General features: G+C 37.0%; 2 protein-coding genes across 2 annotated transcripts; both read left to right on the forward strand.

Moving 5' to 3' along the window:
- The first annotated feature begins 2,546 nt into the window (after nucleotides 1–2,546).
- On the forward strand, nucleotides 2,547–6,412 carry LOC107435919 (G-type lectin S-receptor-like serine/threonine-protein kinase At4g27290). The gene is made up of 7 exons (XM_016047549.4): nucleotides 2,547–3,933; nucleotides 4,134–4,247; nucleotides 4,819–4,949; nucleotides 5,033–5,243; nucleotides 5,338–5,575; nucleotides 5,661–5,811; nucleotides 5,883–6,412. Exons 1-7 carry the CDS (start codon nucleotides 2,643–2,645, stop codon nucleotides 6,183–6,185), a joined length of 2,439 nt encoding a protein of 812 aa, XP_015903035.1. The 5' UTR covers nucleotides 2,547–2,642; the 3' UTR covers nucleotides 6,186–6,412.
- A 1,144-nt stretch (nucleotides 6,413–7,556) lies between these two features.
- Nucleotides 7,557–15,428, forward strand: LOC107435912 (G-type lectin S-receptor-like serine/threonine-protein kinase SD1-13). The gene is made up of 9 exons (XM_060813955.1): nucleotides 7,557–7,877; nucleotides 7,926–8,143; nucleotides 12,941–13,370; nucleotides 13,510–13,651; nucleotides 14,049–14,206; nucleotides 14,323–14,442; nucleotides 14,642–14,895; nucleotides 14,995–15,145; nucleotides 15,231–15,428. Exons 1-9 carry the CDS (start codon nucleotides 7,557–7,559, stop codon nucleotides 15,426–15,428), a joined length of 1,992 nt encoding a protein of 663 aa, XP_060669938.1.
- Nucleotides 15,429–15,888: the final 460 nt, after the last annotated feature.

The following is a 15,888-nucleotide window of genomic DNA, read 5'->3' on the forward strand; positions in this document are numbered from 1 at the left end:
TCCCATTTGCGAGGCAAAAAATAGTCAGTCCAATTTAGTTTCATTTGAAAAGTAGACTGTAAGATTTTAGAATTGGTATGTCATATGTCCTGGTTGATTCAAGTTTTGAAAGGATATACAAGGTTTTTGGTAGACCTGGCAATTCGTGTTCATGGGTCGTGTTCGTGTCAACCCGTTTAATAATCGTATCAAAAATGCCTAACCCGAACACGACCCATTTATTAATCGTGTCAGGTACCTAAATCACTAGCCCGACCTGTTTATAAATAGGTCAATACGACACGACCCGTTTAACACGATTATTTTAACGGGTCGTGTTGACCTATTAACCCGTTAACTTGAAATTAACCTATTAACCCGAAAACTAATCTATTAACCCGTTAACCAGAAAATTAACCTATTAACCCCAAAAATTTTTTTATTTATTTTTATTTTTATGTTTTTGTTTTATTAAAGATGTATTTTTTGTTTTTAAAAAATTAGCAATAGAAAATTATTTTTATAAAATTTTTAATTTATAATATTTTTTAGTTATTAAATATTATATTAGTGATAAAATATTAATTTAAAATTAAATTTAAATGGGTTGTAATAGGTGTATAATCGTGTCCGGTTGAAACTGACACGTTTAATAAATGGGTCGTAACGGGTCAATTTCGAGTTAAACAGGTCAACCCGAAAATGACACGATTAATATTCGTGTTAAACGGGTTGACCCGATTATGACCCGAACCCATTTATAATAAACCCAAACCCATTTATTCCGTGTCGTTTTCGAGTCGTGTCACCGTATCATGATCCAAATTGCCAGGTCTAATTTTTGGGCATTGATTATGCTATGTATGGGTGGGCAAAATCCAATCCAACTCGTTTAACCCGTCCAATCCAATCCATTTTTAACAGTTTGGATTAGATTTTTACATCAATTGGATTGGATTGGGTTTAAAATATTATAAATTTTATGGATTGGATTGGTTGTGGATATTTCCAATCCACAACCAATCCAATCCAAATAAAATATTATATAACTAAAAAATTATATATATAGAATATTTTTTTCATTTTTATATATTAATTTTAGAATATTTTTTTCATTTTTATATATTAATTTTTAAATTTTTTTTTTCCATTTTTATATATTGATTTTTAATATATATATATATATATGTATATAATTTTTTTTTTCTTTTACATCCCCATATCCCAAATCCCAAATCAAATTTTAAGTTGTAACCCCAAACTAAACATTTACCTTTGTTGCCACCCACCACCAGTCCATCACCATCACCATAATATATATATTTTTTTTACATCCCCATCATATATATATATATACATATATTGTATCCAATTGTTACTTATATATATATATAAATGTTTAAATATAATTTATTGCTAATTTTATTGTTTTGATCTTTGTAGAGTTTACAAAATCAATTAAAATTAGTGAACCTGTCAACGTTGATTGACTTATGATTTACCAAAGTTTTAAGGTTAAAAAAAAAAAAAAGAAATTATGTATTGATCCTTGAATGAATGAATTTTGACGAATGTATTATTTTACATTATTTGTTCTAACAATTTTAATTTGATCTTATAGGAGTGAGATGATGACATTAATGTTTGCTATTTAATAAGTGCATGATGTGTATCATTTACTATATTTTCTTTTTTATTTTTCATTGTAGACTATATTGTATTATTCTAATTGTATTTTATGTTTGGATAATTATAATTTATTATTTATATTTTATATTTGGAAATTTTTTTATTTGTATTATATATTTATAAATTAGTAAGTTTCAAACTGATCAACCAATCCAAACCAAACCGATCATAAATGGTTTGGTTTGATTTGGTTTGGTTTGGATTTAATACTTTAATGATTTGGTTTGTATTATAAATTAGAAAAACCGATATGTATGGAATGGGTTGTATTTCGGTCCAAAACCAAACCAACCCAATCCATACCCACCCCTAATGCTATGGTAGAATTAACATGTAATTCTAGGTGAGCTTCGGAGCTATATGTAGCCAAGATCTAATCATTATTGAAAGTTTTAATGATATTTGCAGGTATTAATAGAAAAACAAAAATAAATAAATAATATATATATATATATATGTATACATATAAATATATATATATATATATATATATTTTAAGGCTCTTTATAGGGGAAAAAAAAGAAGAAAAAAAAAATCTCCTTTGCTACCCACTTTAGAACATGGTCTTCATGGTCTTCATATGGATAAGATTTACCTTTGGACATCCATATAATAGACCGTAACAATTGCTGTTGAAAAAATATACACCATATTTTACATAGCAATATGCGTTTCAAAGTGGAGCTGAATTATATGGTCCAATTACGTACTGTTTGGGGGGGATGAATTTGACCAAACATGTGAATTGTCTCTGCTCACTGGTTGATATCATCAAAGGGGCACTCCAAATCACTGTCAATCGCTGTTAATGAAGTTTTAAAAATATTGGCACAGATCAACTTTTTGACTAGTATCCCAGTGGAAGTCACAAGTCAACGCCGTGTGGTTCGGCCAGTATTCCCTGCCAATCAGACAATATCACTGGCTACCACACTTCCAGCTCGCAAGCAACGAGCTCCACAACCTGGTCATCAATGGAAAACCTTCTTTCTCTGTTTCTCACTACTTTCATACTCTTTTCCTTCTTCAAAAACGCTTCTGCAGTCGATGTCATTGCTCAAACCCACTCCATTTCTGATGGAAAGTCCTCCTTGGTTTCCAAAGGTGGAAGCTTTAAACTGGGTTTTTTCTCTCCCGGCAAGTCCAAGAACCGCTACTTGGGAATTTGGTACAATAATATCCGAGATAAAACTGTTGTTTGGGTGGCCAACCGGGACAAACCGATCAACGATTCATCTGGGATACTGAAGATGAACACCACAGGCAGCAATTTTGTTCTTCTGGGTCAGAACAACAACTCTGTTTTTTGGTCTACAAACGCGTCGAAACAAGCTCAAAGTCCTATACTACAGCTTTTGGATTCTGGGAATCTTGTCCTGAGAGATGAGAAAGATGAAAATGCACAGAACTACCTGTGGCAAAGCTTTGACTATCCTTGTGACACATTGTTACCGGGAATGAGACTTGGATGGGACTTGAGGACTGGCCTTAATCGGCGGCTAACATCTTGGAAGAGTGAAGATGATCCATCTCCTGGGGACGTTACCTGGGAAATGGAGCTTCATAGCTTTCCTGAGACAGTAATGTGGAAAGGCTCAAAGGAATTCTTTAGAAGTGGACCATGGAATGGTATTCGATTAAGTGGCAAACCCATAAAATCACTTCCCCTTTTGAAGTACAGTTTTGTCTCCAATGAAGATGAGGTTTATACAATGATCAACATGGTAAACGATTCTTTGATTGGAATAATGGTTTTGAACAGGACGAGCAGCCCCTTTCTTCGCCAGTCCTTGATATGGTCAGATATAGATAAGAAATGGACTCTCTATGCAGGACTTCCAAGAGACCAATGTGATAGTTATGGCCTCTGTGGTGACAATGGAAATTGTGTTCTCAGTGCCTCACCGGTCTGTCAATGTTTAGAGAGATTCAGGCCTAAATTGCAAGAGAAATGGAACATAAATGACTGGTCTGATGGGTGTGCTAGGAACAAGCCATTAAAGTACTGCCAGATAAATGATCGGTTTGCCAAATATGAAGGGCTAAAGTTGCCAGACACCACACATACTTGGATCAATAGGAGCATGAATCTCAAGGAGTGTAGAGCCAAATGCTTGAGCAACTGCACATGCATGGCCTATACAAACACAGATGTTAGAGAAGGAGGGAGTGGCTGCGCCATCTGGTTTGGTGATCTTATCGATATGAAACAGATTCCTGGTGGAGGACAGTCTCTTTATGTTCGGGTTTCTGCTTCAGAGCTAGGTATGAGAATGAGATCATTTTTGTTTTGTGCTTGTACAAAAGTCCCTTCTATATATATATATATATATATCTACATATATACATATATATTTTTCTTGTTTTGAAGTTACAAACTTTCATATTGATTTTGGAAGTTTCTTTCAATATTTCTCTACTCCATGTGACCGGTTTTTTTTGCTGTCTCAAAATTATTCATGAAGAGGCGAAAGATGAGAAGTGGATGGTTGGAGTGATAGTTGCGGCTGTGGCTGCTATAGTACTTGTAATGCTTTTAGTTGGCTATTACATTTGGAGGAGGAGGACAGACTTTGAAGGTACATACTTCTTTCTCTGCAGATTTCTGTGACATAAATTAATTTATATAGTTTAGTGGAATCACATGGTATTGAAAATTTCCAATTATCTGGAAAAGAATTTCATGAATATAAAATTGAAGTACAAAACAAGCAGAGAATACAGTATGCAAAGGATTTGAAGTAGAGTTTTATAAAGTCTTAATAGGTTTATGAAATTATGATGTGGGTCCTGGTTGAAATTTCTTAGATGAAGTCCTTTTTGTGGTGTTGAATATATGATAAAATTGATAATAAAAAAAAGATAGTCTATGTAGAAAACTTTATTCTTCTGTCTGCTATTTTTTAAATGAAGTTTCAGGCTGATACTCATAACAAGAGCCACAGACTAAAGAATACCAAAATCAAAAGAAGACCAAATAAAACAAATTAAAAGATCCCCTCAAAGAATTAGTATGGATTATGATAGATTTTCTACTTTTCTTCAAGGGTAAGCATGGATGAAGTGGATCAAATTAATTTAATTTTAACATTTGAATGAAGTCCATCTTCTTTCATTATTTATTTATTTGTTTAATTAATGGCAAATTAGGTGAAGAAAATGAAGGAAAAAAGGAAGACCTGGAGCTCCCATCTTTTGACCTGTCGGTAATAGCTAGTGCCACAGATAACTTCTCACTTAGCAACAAACTTGGTGAAGGTGGTTTTGGACCTGTATACAAAGTGAGTGTGTAATATGCTACTATGAGGATAGTAAAAGACAGAGGACCTCTTCTTATATTAACAATATAAAATTGAATTCGCAGGGTAGATTGGCAGATGGACAAGAAATAGCTGTGAAGAGGCTTTCAAGGACTTCTGGACAAGGATTGAGGGAATTAAAAAACGAAGTGATATTAATCGCCAAACTGCAACACCGAAATCTTGTAAGGCTTCTTGGATGTTGCATTCAGGGAGCAGAGAACTTGCTGATTTATGAATTCCTGCCGAACAAAAGCTTAGACTTCTTCATTTTTGGTTTGTCTCCCAAAGAAGCTATATATTCTTAGTGAGGTTGAATAACAGGCTTATTACCAATGCTAAGTCCTTTACTCAAACTTAAATTTTCCAGATCAAACTCAAGGTAAACTGTTAGATTGGTCTAAGCGGTTCAACATTATCTGTGGGGTTGCTAAGGGGCTTCTCTACCTTCATCAAGATTCCAGATTGAGAATTATACATAGAGATCTCAAAGCAAGTAATGTTCTACTTGATGGTGGGTTGAACCCAAAAATCTCAGATTTTGGGTTGGCTAGAACTTTTGGTGGAGATGAAACTGAAGGAAACACAAAAAGAGTAGTTGGAACCTAGTAAGTACTTATGACATGAAATGCTCTCTCCTAGTCCAGTTCTGTTTATATTCTAACATGCTATATTTATGTGATGTTTGTTCAGTGGTTATATGGCACCTGAATATGCTATTGATGGGCTATTCTCCATCAAATCTGATGTTTTTAGTTTTGGTATACTAATGCTGGAGATAATAAGTGGAAAGAGAAGTAAAGGCCTCTATCATATAAACCACAGCCTTAACCTTATTGGACATGTAAGTTTAAGAAGCAAATGTTATTGATTTTTGTATGCTATGCAAACAAAATGACTTTTTACTTGTTATAGGCATGGAGGTTTTGGAAAGAAGGAAGGCCTTTAGAACTGATTGATGAAAATATTGGGGACTCTTACATTGAATCTGAAGTGCTGCGCAGCATCCAAATCAGTCTCCTTTGTATGCAATTGCGTCCCGAGGACAGGCCGACAATGTCATCTGTAGTTCAGATGTTAGGAAGTGAGCGTCCATTACCACAGCCTACAGAACCTGGACTTTGTTTAGGAAAAAATTCATACGCAGGAGATTCTGCCTCAACTACACAACTGCCTTCTGTCAACGGAGTTACCATTACGCTCCTTGAAGGTCGATAAGGATCTGTTGATCATATCATCATAAGCTTACAACATTGCAATTTCAATTTTATTTTCTTGTTTCCTTGTGATGACTAAAAATAGCATTGTCAGCGCAAAGGGATGCAAAAAGCCTGACAACCATATAAAACAGTGGTTTAGTTATATTTTTCAGTTTTTTTTTCTTTAATTGCTAAAATTGACTTTATTATTAAAGAATTAAATGCTACCAAGCTGATTCAATATCATTCCAAGTCATGGGATTCTAGAGAGCTCTAGTAATAAAATATAAATAAAATAAATAAATAAAAAACAGCTAAATAAAGAGAAACTAATAAATAATAAACTAAGAAACTAAACTAGATCCAAATGGTACTCAACATTCTCATAAACCATAATAATATTAATGATATTCCTATGTATTTGTACCTTCATACATATATATATATATATATATATTTATACATATATATATCATGTTGATTTGCCCCTCCAAAGTAATTTTTTCTTTTTTTTTGGTGGATTGCTCCAAAAGCATCTTTTTTATTATACTATTAGAAATATCTTTTTACATGCACGTATGTATGTAGTCAACAAATCCAAACCCACCCCTATTCACATAGTTAGCGGAATTATTTGGTGCCACTAGAAAGCAGAGGAGACATTCAATTGTTGTTTAAGATCTTTGACTTTTCCTCATGGAAACTTGAAAATGCTCATTGCGACGTTGACTACATCAAAATTAGTGGTGGTTGTAAAGATAAAACAGCATTGTGGTCCCATGGCCATGGACGAGGGTTATCCCCGACTCCAAATGATACTTTTCCAAAATATAGAGTAAGAATAAAAAGAAAGAGTACAAACCAACCACAATATATATATAAATATATATATAGTGGAGGACCCAAAAAAAAAAAAAAAATGTAATCCACAAAAGTGTTTATGCATGAAATGTAATTATCGCTGCCAAAAAAAAAAAAAAAATTGGTGTGATTTCAAAACCGAAAATATATTACCGTAATTCCATCTGCCCATATATTTTATTTATTATTATTATTAGTATTATTTATTATTATTATTATTATTTTTGGGTTGAAAAACTGCCCATCTATGATAAGTGACTTTTGATCCAAGTGAACTCACCACTACTGGCTACCACAATAGCCGAAGTGGTTTCCCACCGATGATGATGGTAAGAATATGTTACTCGCCAATCAATAGGGAACTTTTTGTGGGTTTGCATCGAAGTCAATTAGCCGTGTACATGGGGGGTTTGGTCTACTCTTTTGCGTTTCCTAAACCCCTCTCATATTGTGTCTTTCTTCTACCATTTGGCGTAGTTGGGACTTATTACAAGTTGCAGTGTGACAATTATAATAGTATGGTAAAAGCATGGACAATATTTGTTTTGCTTTCATTGGAATCCATTTGCTCTTTCCTTTCTTCAAGTTCTCAACCGCTGTTGATGCCATCACTCAAGCCCAGTTCATCAGTGATGGCAGAAGCTTAACTTCTAAAGATGGAAACTTTGAACTGGGTTTCTTTAGCCCAGCTAATTCCAGCAGTAGATTCTTGGGAATCTGGAACAGGAAAATCCCACTTAGAACTGTTTCATGGATAGCAAATGTTCATAAACCCATCAATGATTCATCTGGCATATTGATGATAAATGGCTCTGGCAATGCCGTCCTCCTCAGTCAGAATACTCCTGTTGTTTGGTCTTCCAGCTCCTCAAAAAAATCTGGGAATCCCATTTTGTAGCTCCTGAATTCAGGAAACCTGGTGCTGAGAGATTGGACAGATGGAAATTCTGGAATTTTTTTGCGGCAAAGCTTTGATTATCCTATTGGGACCATGGGTTTATCAGCAAGGAGGGTCTCTCTGTCAGCTTCAGAAGATGTCTGTGATAATTATGGACACCGTGGTGCTTATGGAGTTTGTACCATCAGTGAATTACAAGTTTGCAAATGTTTGAAAGGGTTTTGTTAGAGTTTGTGACCCGAATTCTTGTTGACCTGATCCGAAAAGCTCGCGGTGCGACCCATTTGGTGAAACTAAATTTTGGAGAAACATTTGGGGCTCTGTGGTGGAAGCGGAGGTCTCGGGCCGATAGGGTTTCTTCTGTACTATATATATTTAGTTTTCGGCTGTAATTAGGGTTAGAAGGTATCGCGCAGTCAGGCTCACCTTTTGTACCGATCTTTCGATATTGGATTTGTTCTCCCTGCCCGTGGTTTTTCCCATCAAGGGTTTCCACGTTAATTTTGTGTTTGTTCTTCGCTTTCTTTGTTTCCGTTGCTATTTGTTTTTCTCCCAATTCCGTAACAAGTGGTATCAGAGCCGCATCGATCTATTTGGGAATTTTTTTTTTTTTTTATCATGGCAACAAAGTTCGACATTGAGAAATTTGAGCGCAACATGAGTTTCTCCATGTGGCAAGTCAAGATGAAGGCGATTTTGACACAGAACGGTTTACACAAGGCGTTGGTTGGCAAGGAGCAGATGCCGTCTTCGTGGGATGCCGAAAAGAAAGCCGAGGTTGATGAGCGTGCCCTATCCACCATTCAGCTATGCTTGTCCAATGAAGTTTTGAGGGAGGTCCTTGATCAGAAGACAACAAAGGACTTATGGGACAAGTTGGAATCTTTGTACATCACAAAGAATCTCACAACGAAACTGATTGCGAAGCACCGTCTATACACCCTTTCTATGGTTGAAGGTACATCTATTAAAACACACATAGATGATTTTTCTACTATTTTGTTGGATCTGGCAAACATGGACATTAAATATGATGATGAAGATCAGGCCCTAATGCTACTGCGTTCCTTACCTCCATCGTATAAAAATTTTAGGGAGACTTTGATTTACAGTAATAAAACCCTAAAATTGGAGGATGTGAAAGCTTCTTTATATTCTAAGGAGTTGTTTGATAAGGAGTTGACCAGCAGTTCGGATAACAATAATTTTGGGAGTTCCGGAGGAGAGGGTTTGATTGTTAGAGGTAGAACATCATCTAGAGATCAAAATAACAATGGTGGTAGTCGGCCAAGATCGAAGTCAATGTTCAGAAACCTTATTTGTCACTACTGTAAGAAAAAGGGGCACATCAAAACTGAATGTCGTAAGCTTCAGAATAAAAATAATGAAAAGAGTAAGGAACATGCCGAAGCCAGTGTCGCACATGAGGAAATTGAAGATGGAGATGTTTATTCAGTGACTGAAGATAGTTCGGGCAAGCAGGGATGGATTTTGGATTCAGCTTGTTCGTTTCACATCTGTCTCCATAGGGATTGGTTCTCTTCTTATGTTCCGGTGGATAAAGGTGTTGTGCTGATGGGAGATGATCATCCTTGCTGTGTCATCGGCATTGGAACTGTAAGGGTGAAGATGCATGATGGAATTATTAGAACACTATCTGAGGTACGTCACGTTCCAGATATGTCTAAAAATTTAATTTCTTTATCTGCTTTGGACAAGTCTGGTTGTTCTTTTGCTGGTGGAGGTGGAGTTTTGAGGGTTCTGAAGGGTGCTTTGGTGGTGATGAAAGCTAGCCTGGTTGGTACATTATACAGGCTACAGGGTTCTGTGGTAATGGGGTCGGCTGCTGTTTCAGTGTCCATGTCAGTTTCGGATGTTACTCGTTTGTGGCATATGAGATTGGGCCATATGAGTGAGAAAGGTTTGGCGATGTTGAGCAAACGGAGTTTGCTTGGTGATCGGAGTATCTCGAAGTTGGAGTTTTGTGAACATTGTGTGTTTGGGAAGCAGAAGAGAGTTAGCTTCAGTACTGGAATTCACAAAACCAAAGGTACTCTAGACTATATTCATTCAGATCTTTGGGGACCCGCACGTACTGCTTCTAAGGGTGGTGGCAGATATATGTTGACCTTCATTGATGATTTCTCCAGGAAGGTCTGGGTATATTTTTTGAAGCACAAGAATGACGTATTTGCTATCTTCAAGCAATGGAAAGCTTTGGTAGAGAAGCAGACGGAAAGAAGGGTGAAGCGCCTTCGTACAGATAATGGATTGGAGTTCTGTGATGGTGTTTTCAATGAGTTTTGTAGAAACGAAGGGATCGTTAGACATCTCACAGTTAGAGGAACTCCGCAGCAAAATGGTGTGGCTGAGCGGATGAACAGAACTCTTATGGAGAAAGTCCGATGCATGCTGTCGAATTCTGGGTTAGCACAGGACTTTTGGGCAGAAGCAGCTGTTACAGCTTGCTACTTGGTGAATCGTTCTCCATCGGCAGCAATCGATTGCAAGACTCCTGAAGAGGTATGGTCTGGAAAACCTGCTAATTATTTAGATTTGAAGGTGTTTGGATGCCCTGCCTATGTTCATGTTAATGATGGTAAGCTTGAGCCTAGATCGAAGAAGGGCATATTTCTTGGTTACCCGCAGGGTGTAAAAGGGTACAGAGTTTGGCTTCCTGATCCAAAGTCATCTAAGGTTGTGATTAGCAGGGATGTTGTGTTTGATGAGATGGCAATGCTGCATCCGAAAAAGGAGCTCGTTGTTTCAGACAGTATGCCAAAGCAGGTGGAGTTTAGGGTGGAGGAAGTAAGTACTTCACAGAATGGTTCAGTTTCAGGCCCATTTGAGACACCCACTCATGTGGAAGAAGAGAGAATTGAGGAGGTGCAGGAGCATTCGATTGCCAAGGATAGACCTCGCAGGGAGATCAAGAAGCCCTCTAGTTTAGCAGACTATGTCACTTTTGCTTGTGTTGCAGCACAGGAGATCGAGAGTCCCAGTGATCCTTGCAACTATCATGAAGCCATTTCATGTGAGGATTCTGCAAAGTGGTTAATTGCTATGCAGGAAGAGGTGGAGTCGCTTCATAAGAACCACACTTAGGAGTTAGCATTACCTCCAGAGGGTAAGAAGATTGTGGGATGCAAGTGGGTCTACAAAAAGAAAGAAGGCATCCCTGGTGTTGAAGATGCGAGGTACAAAGCACGTTTAGTAGCGAAGGGGTATTCACAGGTACAGGGAGTTGATTTTAATGATATATTTTCCCCTGTCGTTAAACATACTTCTATTCGTGCTTTGTTAGCGCTAGTTGCTATGCATGATTTAGAGTTGGAGCAACTAGATGTGAAGACCGCTTTCTTGCATGGTGAGCTTGAGGAGACAATTTATATGCAGCAACCCGAAGGTTTCGAGGTTGAAGGAAAAGAGGATCATGTGTGTTTGTTGAAAAGGTCCTTGTATGGTTTGTAGCAATCCCCTCGTCAGTGGTACAAGCGGTTTGATGGGTTTATGTTTAGCCATGGCTATTCTAGAAGCCAATATGATAGCTGTGTGTATTTTAGGAAGTTGGAAGATGGCTCATTTATCTATTTGTTGCTTTATGTTGATGATATGCTGATAGTGGCCAAGAAGAAATCCGATATCAACAGATTGAAAGCAGAATTGAGTGGTGAATTTGAGATGAAAGATTTGGGAGCAGCAAAGAAGATTCTTGGTATGGAGATTGAGAGAGATAGATCTGCAGGTAAACTTTTCTTGACTCAAAGATCTTTTGTTGAGAAAGTTCTGGAGCGTTTTGGAATGAAGAACGCTAAACCTGTAAGTACTCCATTAGCTACTCATTTTAGATTATCTGCTGATATGTCACCACAGTCGGATAGAGATATTGAGTATATGTCACATGTTCCTTATTCTAGTGCTGTTGGTAGTTTGATGTATGCTATGGTGTGTACCCGTCCTGACATTGCACATGCTGTTAGTGTTGTGAGCCGGTATATGGCTAATCCTGGCAAACAACACTGGCAAGCTGTCAAATGGATTCTAAGGTACTTGAGAGGCACTACTAACACTTGTTTAGAGTTTGGTGGAAGTAAGGAGGGTGTACGTGGATATGTTGATGCAGATTTTGCTGGGGACCTTGATAGAAGGAGGTCCACTACTGGTTATGTATTTACTCTTGGAGATACTTCTATCAGTTGGAAGTCTGTTTTGCAAGCAACAGTTGCACTATCAACTATAGAAGCTGAATATATGGCTATAGCTGAAGCGGTGAAAGAAGCTATTTGGTTAAGGGCGTTGATAGGTGAGTTGAGCTCTGAGCAGGAGAGTACGGTCATCAATTGTGATAGTCAGAGTGCTATCTATCTCACTAAGGATCAGATGTTTCACGAGAGGACAAAACATATAGATGTTCGGTATCATTTTGTACGTGATGTTATTGCTCGTGGAGATATTGTTGTCAGCAAGGTGAGTACTCATGATAATCCTGCTGACATGATGACCAAGGCACTTCCAGTAGCCAAGTTTGAGCATTGCTTGGACTTGGTTGGTGTTTGTTGTTGAGCTTTGCCTTTTAAGGACTTTTGTGGAAGAGGATGGCAACTTTTATCGAAGATTGGAGTTTTGTATGTTTTTCATTCCTTATATAGAATTCGTGTCAAGGTGGAGATTGTTAGAGTTTGTGACCCAAATTCTTGTTGACCCGACCCGAAAAGCTCGCGGTGCGACCCATTTGGTGAAACTAAATTTTGGAGAAAAATTTGGGGCTCTGTGGTGGAAGCAGAGGTCTCGGGCCGATAGGGTTTCTTCTGTACTATATATATTTAGTTTTCGGCTGTAATTAGGGTTAGAAGGTATCGCGCAGTCAGGCTCACCTTTTGTACCGATCTTTCGATATTGGATTTGTTCTCCCTGCCCGTGGTTTTTCCCATCAAGGGTTTCCACGTTAATTTTGTGTTTGTTCTTCGCTTTCTTTGTTTCCGTTGCTATTTGTTTTTCTCCCAATTCCGTAACAGGTTTAAACCCGTTTCACCAGAAAAATGGAAAGAAAGGGACTATACGCAAGGTTGTGAACGAAGTAAACCATTGAAGTGCCAGAAAAACACTGGGTTTATAAAATATGTTGGGTTGAAATTGCCAGAGAACAAAAATGGTTGGGTCAGTCAAGGCATGAATATGAAGGAATGCGAGGCCAAATGCTTGAGCAATATGAAGGAATGCGAGGCCAAATGCTTGAGCAATTGTTCTTGTATGGCTTATGCAACTTCTGATGCCGAGGGAAGCAGTGCCTGTGTCGTCTGGTTTGGTAAACTTATTAACATTCGGCGCCTTTTGAATGGTGGCCAGCATCTGTATGTTAGAATGCCTGATTCAGAGTTAGGTACGGACAGAGTTTTTCGTTTGCTACTTTTGAGTGTGTTAAATTCATCGTCTGTTTGGCCTATGGTTCTGTGTTTTCTTATTATGGGCCCTTTTTTTTTTTTTCAATTTTTATTATTTTTATTTTATTTTTTATGCTCAAGATCTTGTTCCTTGCATTAGGTTGTTCTCTTATTTTCATATCTAGCTAATGTTTTAACTATAGTTGCTTTGCCATTTGGATTTCAACCATGAAGAAATAAAAAATGGAGTCAAGATTGTAGTGACTATTGTAGCTGTTGTTTCCATTGTCTCTGGCCTGTTGTTAGCTGCCTACTACATTCGAAGAAACTGGAAAATGTCTAAAGGTATGTCACTTTTCTTTCCATCACAGCATATGAATAATGATAACAGCGTATGGATTTTGAGGTTAATTATCATGATCTGAGACTTATTGGGTGTTAATTATCATGATCTGAGAGTTATTGGGTACTTGATAAATTCATAGAACATTGGTTAGTGGGTCAAAGTTGATGCATGTCTAAAATCTGCCCTGGTGGCTTGACCTGGAGCATGTCTTGTATGCTTCTTTTCGTGTGCCATAAATCGAGATTATCACGTCTTAATTTTATTTAATTCTTTTGTAAGTTCACTTGTTATGTATTTATGCAAATACATAAATATTTTCCCCTTGTTTTCTCATGCACAAAGAGAAGCTGATCTTTTTCTTCCCCTTTATTTCTTACTTCTCAATGTCTACATCAGAGATAATGGATATCTATGGAGCAACAGGTCAGAACAACAATGGCCGGGAGGAGGATCTGGAATTGCCTTTGTCCAAGCTATCTACAATTGCTAGTGCCATTAATAACTTTTCATTCAATAACAAACTTGGACAAGGTGGCTTTGGGCCGGAATACAGGGTAAATGTTCAACATGCTATATAAGAATCTGGGGAAAATAGAATCTTAGAAGACAATGCAGTTTCTTTTTCTATTGTTTTATTTTTTTTTCTCTTTTAAACAAACATATTATTCAGGGTGCACTCATGGATGGGCAAGAGATTGCAGTGAAAAGGCTTTCACCGAACTCTGGACAAGGACCAAATGAGTTCAAGAATGAAGTTATACTAGTAGCCAAGCTTCAGCACCGAAATCTTGTGAGACTACTTGGTTATTGCATCCATGGAGAAGAAAAATTGCTGATTTATGAATACATGCCCAACAAAAGCTTGGACTTCTATATATTTGGTTCGAATACCTTAAACTCCTAATATGCTTTTGTTACCATATTCACTTTTATGTTCACAGGTTCAAAACTCAATTTTTCCATATGAGTATTCAAACTTTATAACTTAGATGAGAAACTTTCCAGATCACGCACAAGGCAAACTTTTAGATTGGAGAAAATGGTTTAACCTTATCCTTGGGGTTGCAAGGGGGCTTCTATACCTTCATGAAGATTCCAGATTGAGAATCATACATAGAGATCTTAAAGCAGGTAATGTTTTACTTGATAAAGAGATGAACCCGAAAATTTCAGACTTTGGAATGGCAAGAACATTTGGAGGAGATCAAACAGAAGGAGTCACTAGAAGAGTGGTTGGAACCTTGTAAGTTGACAGAATACATTACATTCTCTTATCTTTAATCTTCTTGTGTTCTAAACCTAATTTGACTCCTGTGTCTTGGTTGTCTATCATGTTCTACAGTGGTTATATGGCTCCAGAATATGCTATTGGTGGTCAATTCTCAGTAAAATCTGATGTCTTTAGTTTTGGCATTTTAATGCTAGAGATTGTAAGTGGAAAGAAAAATAGAGGATTTTATCATCTTGGTGACAACCTTAACCTTGTTGGATATGTGAGTAACAATCTCTGCATTTCTCTTTTGCTAATAATAGTAAGCTGTTGAATGAAAATTACTTTATGTTTTAAAATGTAATTAGGCATGGAAATTATGGGAAGAAGAACGGTCTCAAGAACTGATAGATGAATGCTTCAGGGACTCATGCACTCTATTAGAAGTATTACGTTGCATCCATGTTAGCCTCTTATGTGTACAACAGCTTCCTGAAGACAGACCAAGTATGTCAACTTTGATTCTCATGTTAGGTGATGAAAAAACTTTGCCACGTCAACTTTGATTCTCATGTTAGGTGATGAAAAAACTTTGCCACGGCCTAAAAAATCGAGTCTTTTTATAGGCAAAACATTCATCTGAAGCAGATTGTTCCTCAATCAAGCAGGAAATATCTTCGACCAATGAATTAACCATAAGTATTTTAGATGCAAGATAGTATTCGTTTTCGTAATATGTACATCAACATATTGCTTATCAATACAAGTCTTGATATTAGTCTAGCATAGGGCTCAGAGTCAAACCACCATACAGTCTAGACTCACAGACCTTTTCAATGTCGGTCACAATTTTGCTCTGAGCTTACTTATCCATGAGACAACATGCAATCACATTACAAGCATTGAATTGTTAGTACTCGGTTTCATCTGTCACCTAGACCACCAACTGTGTTATTAATATATATATATATATATTAGAGAAAACCTTTACCCAGGTACTCAAAGAGATTTTAATAGAAAAATTTT

Source organism: Ziziphus jujuba, chromosome 1 (genome assembly GCF_031755915.1).
Source record: "Ziziphus jujuba cultivar Dongzao chromosome 1, ASM3175591v1".
Taxonomy (NCBI): Eukaryota; Viridiplantae; Streptophyta; class Magnoliopsida; order Rosales; family Rhamnaceae; genus Ziziphus; species Ziziphus jujuba.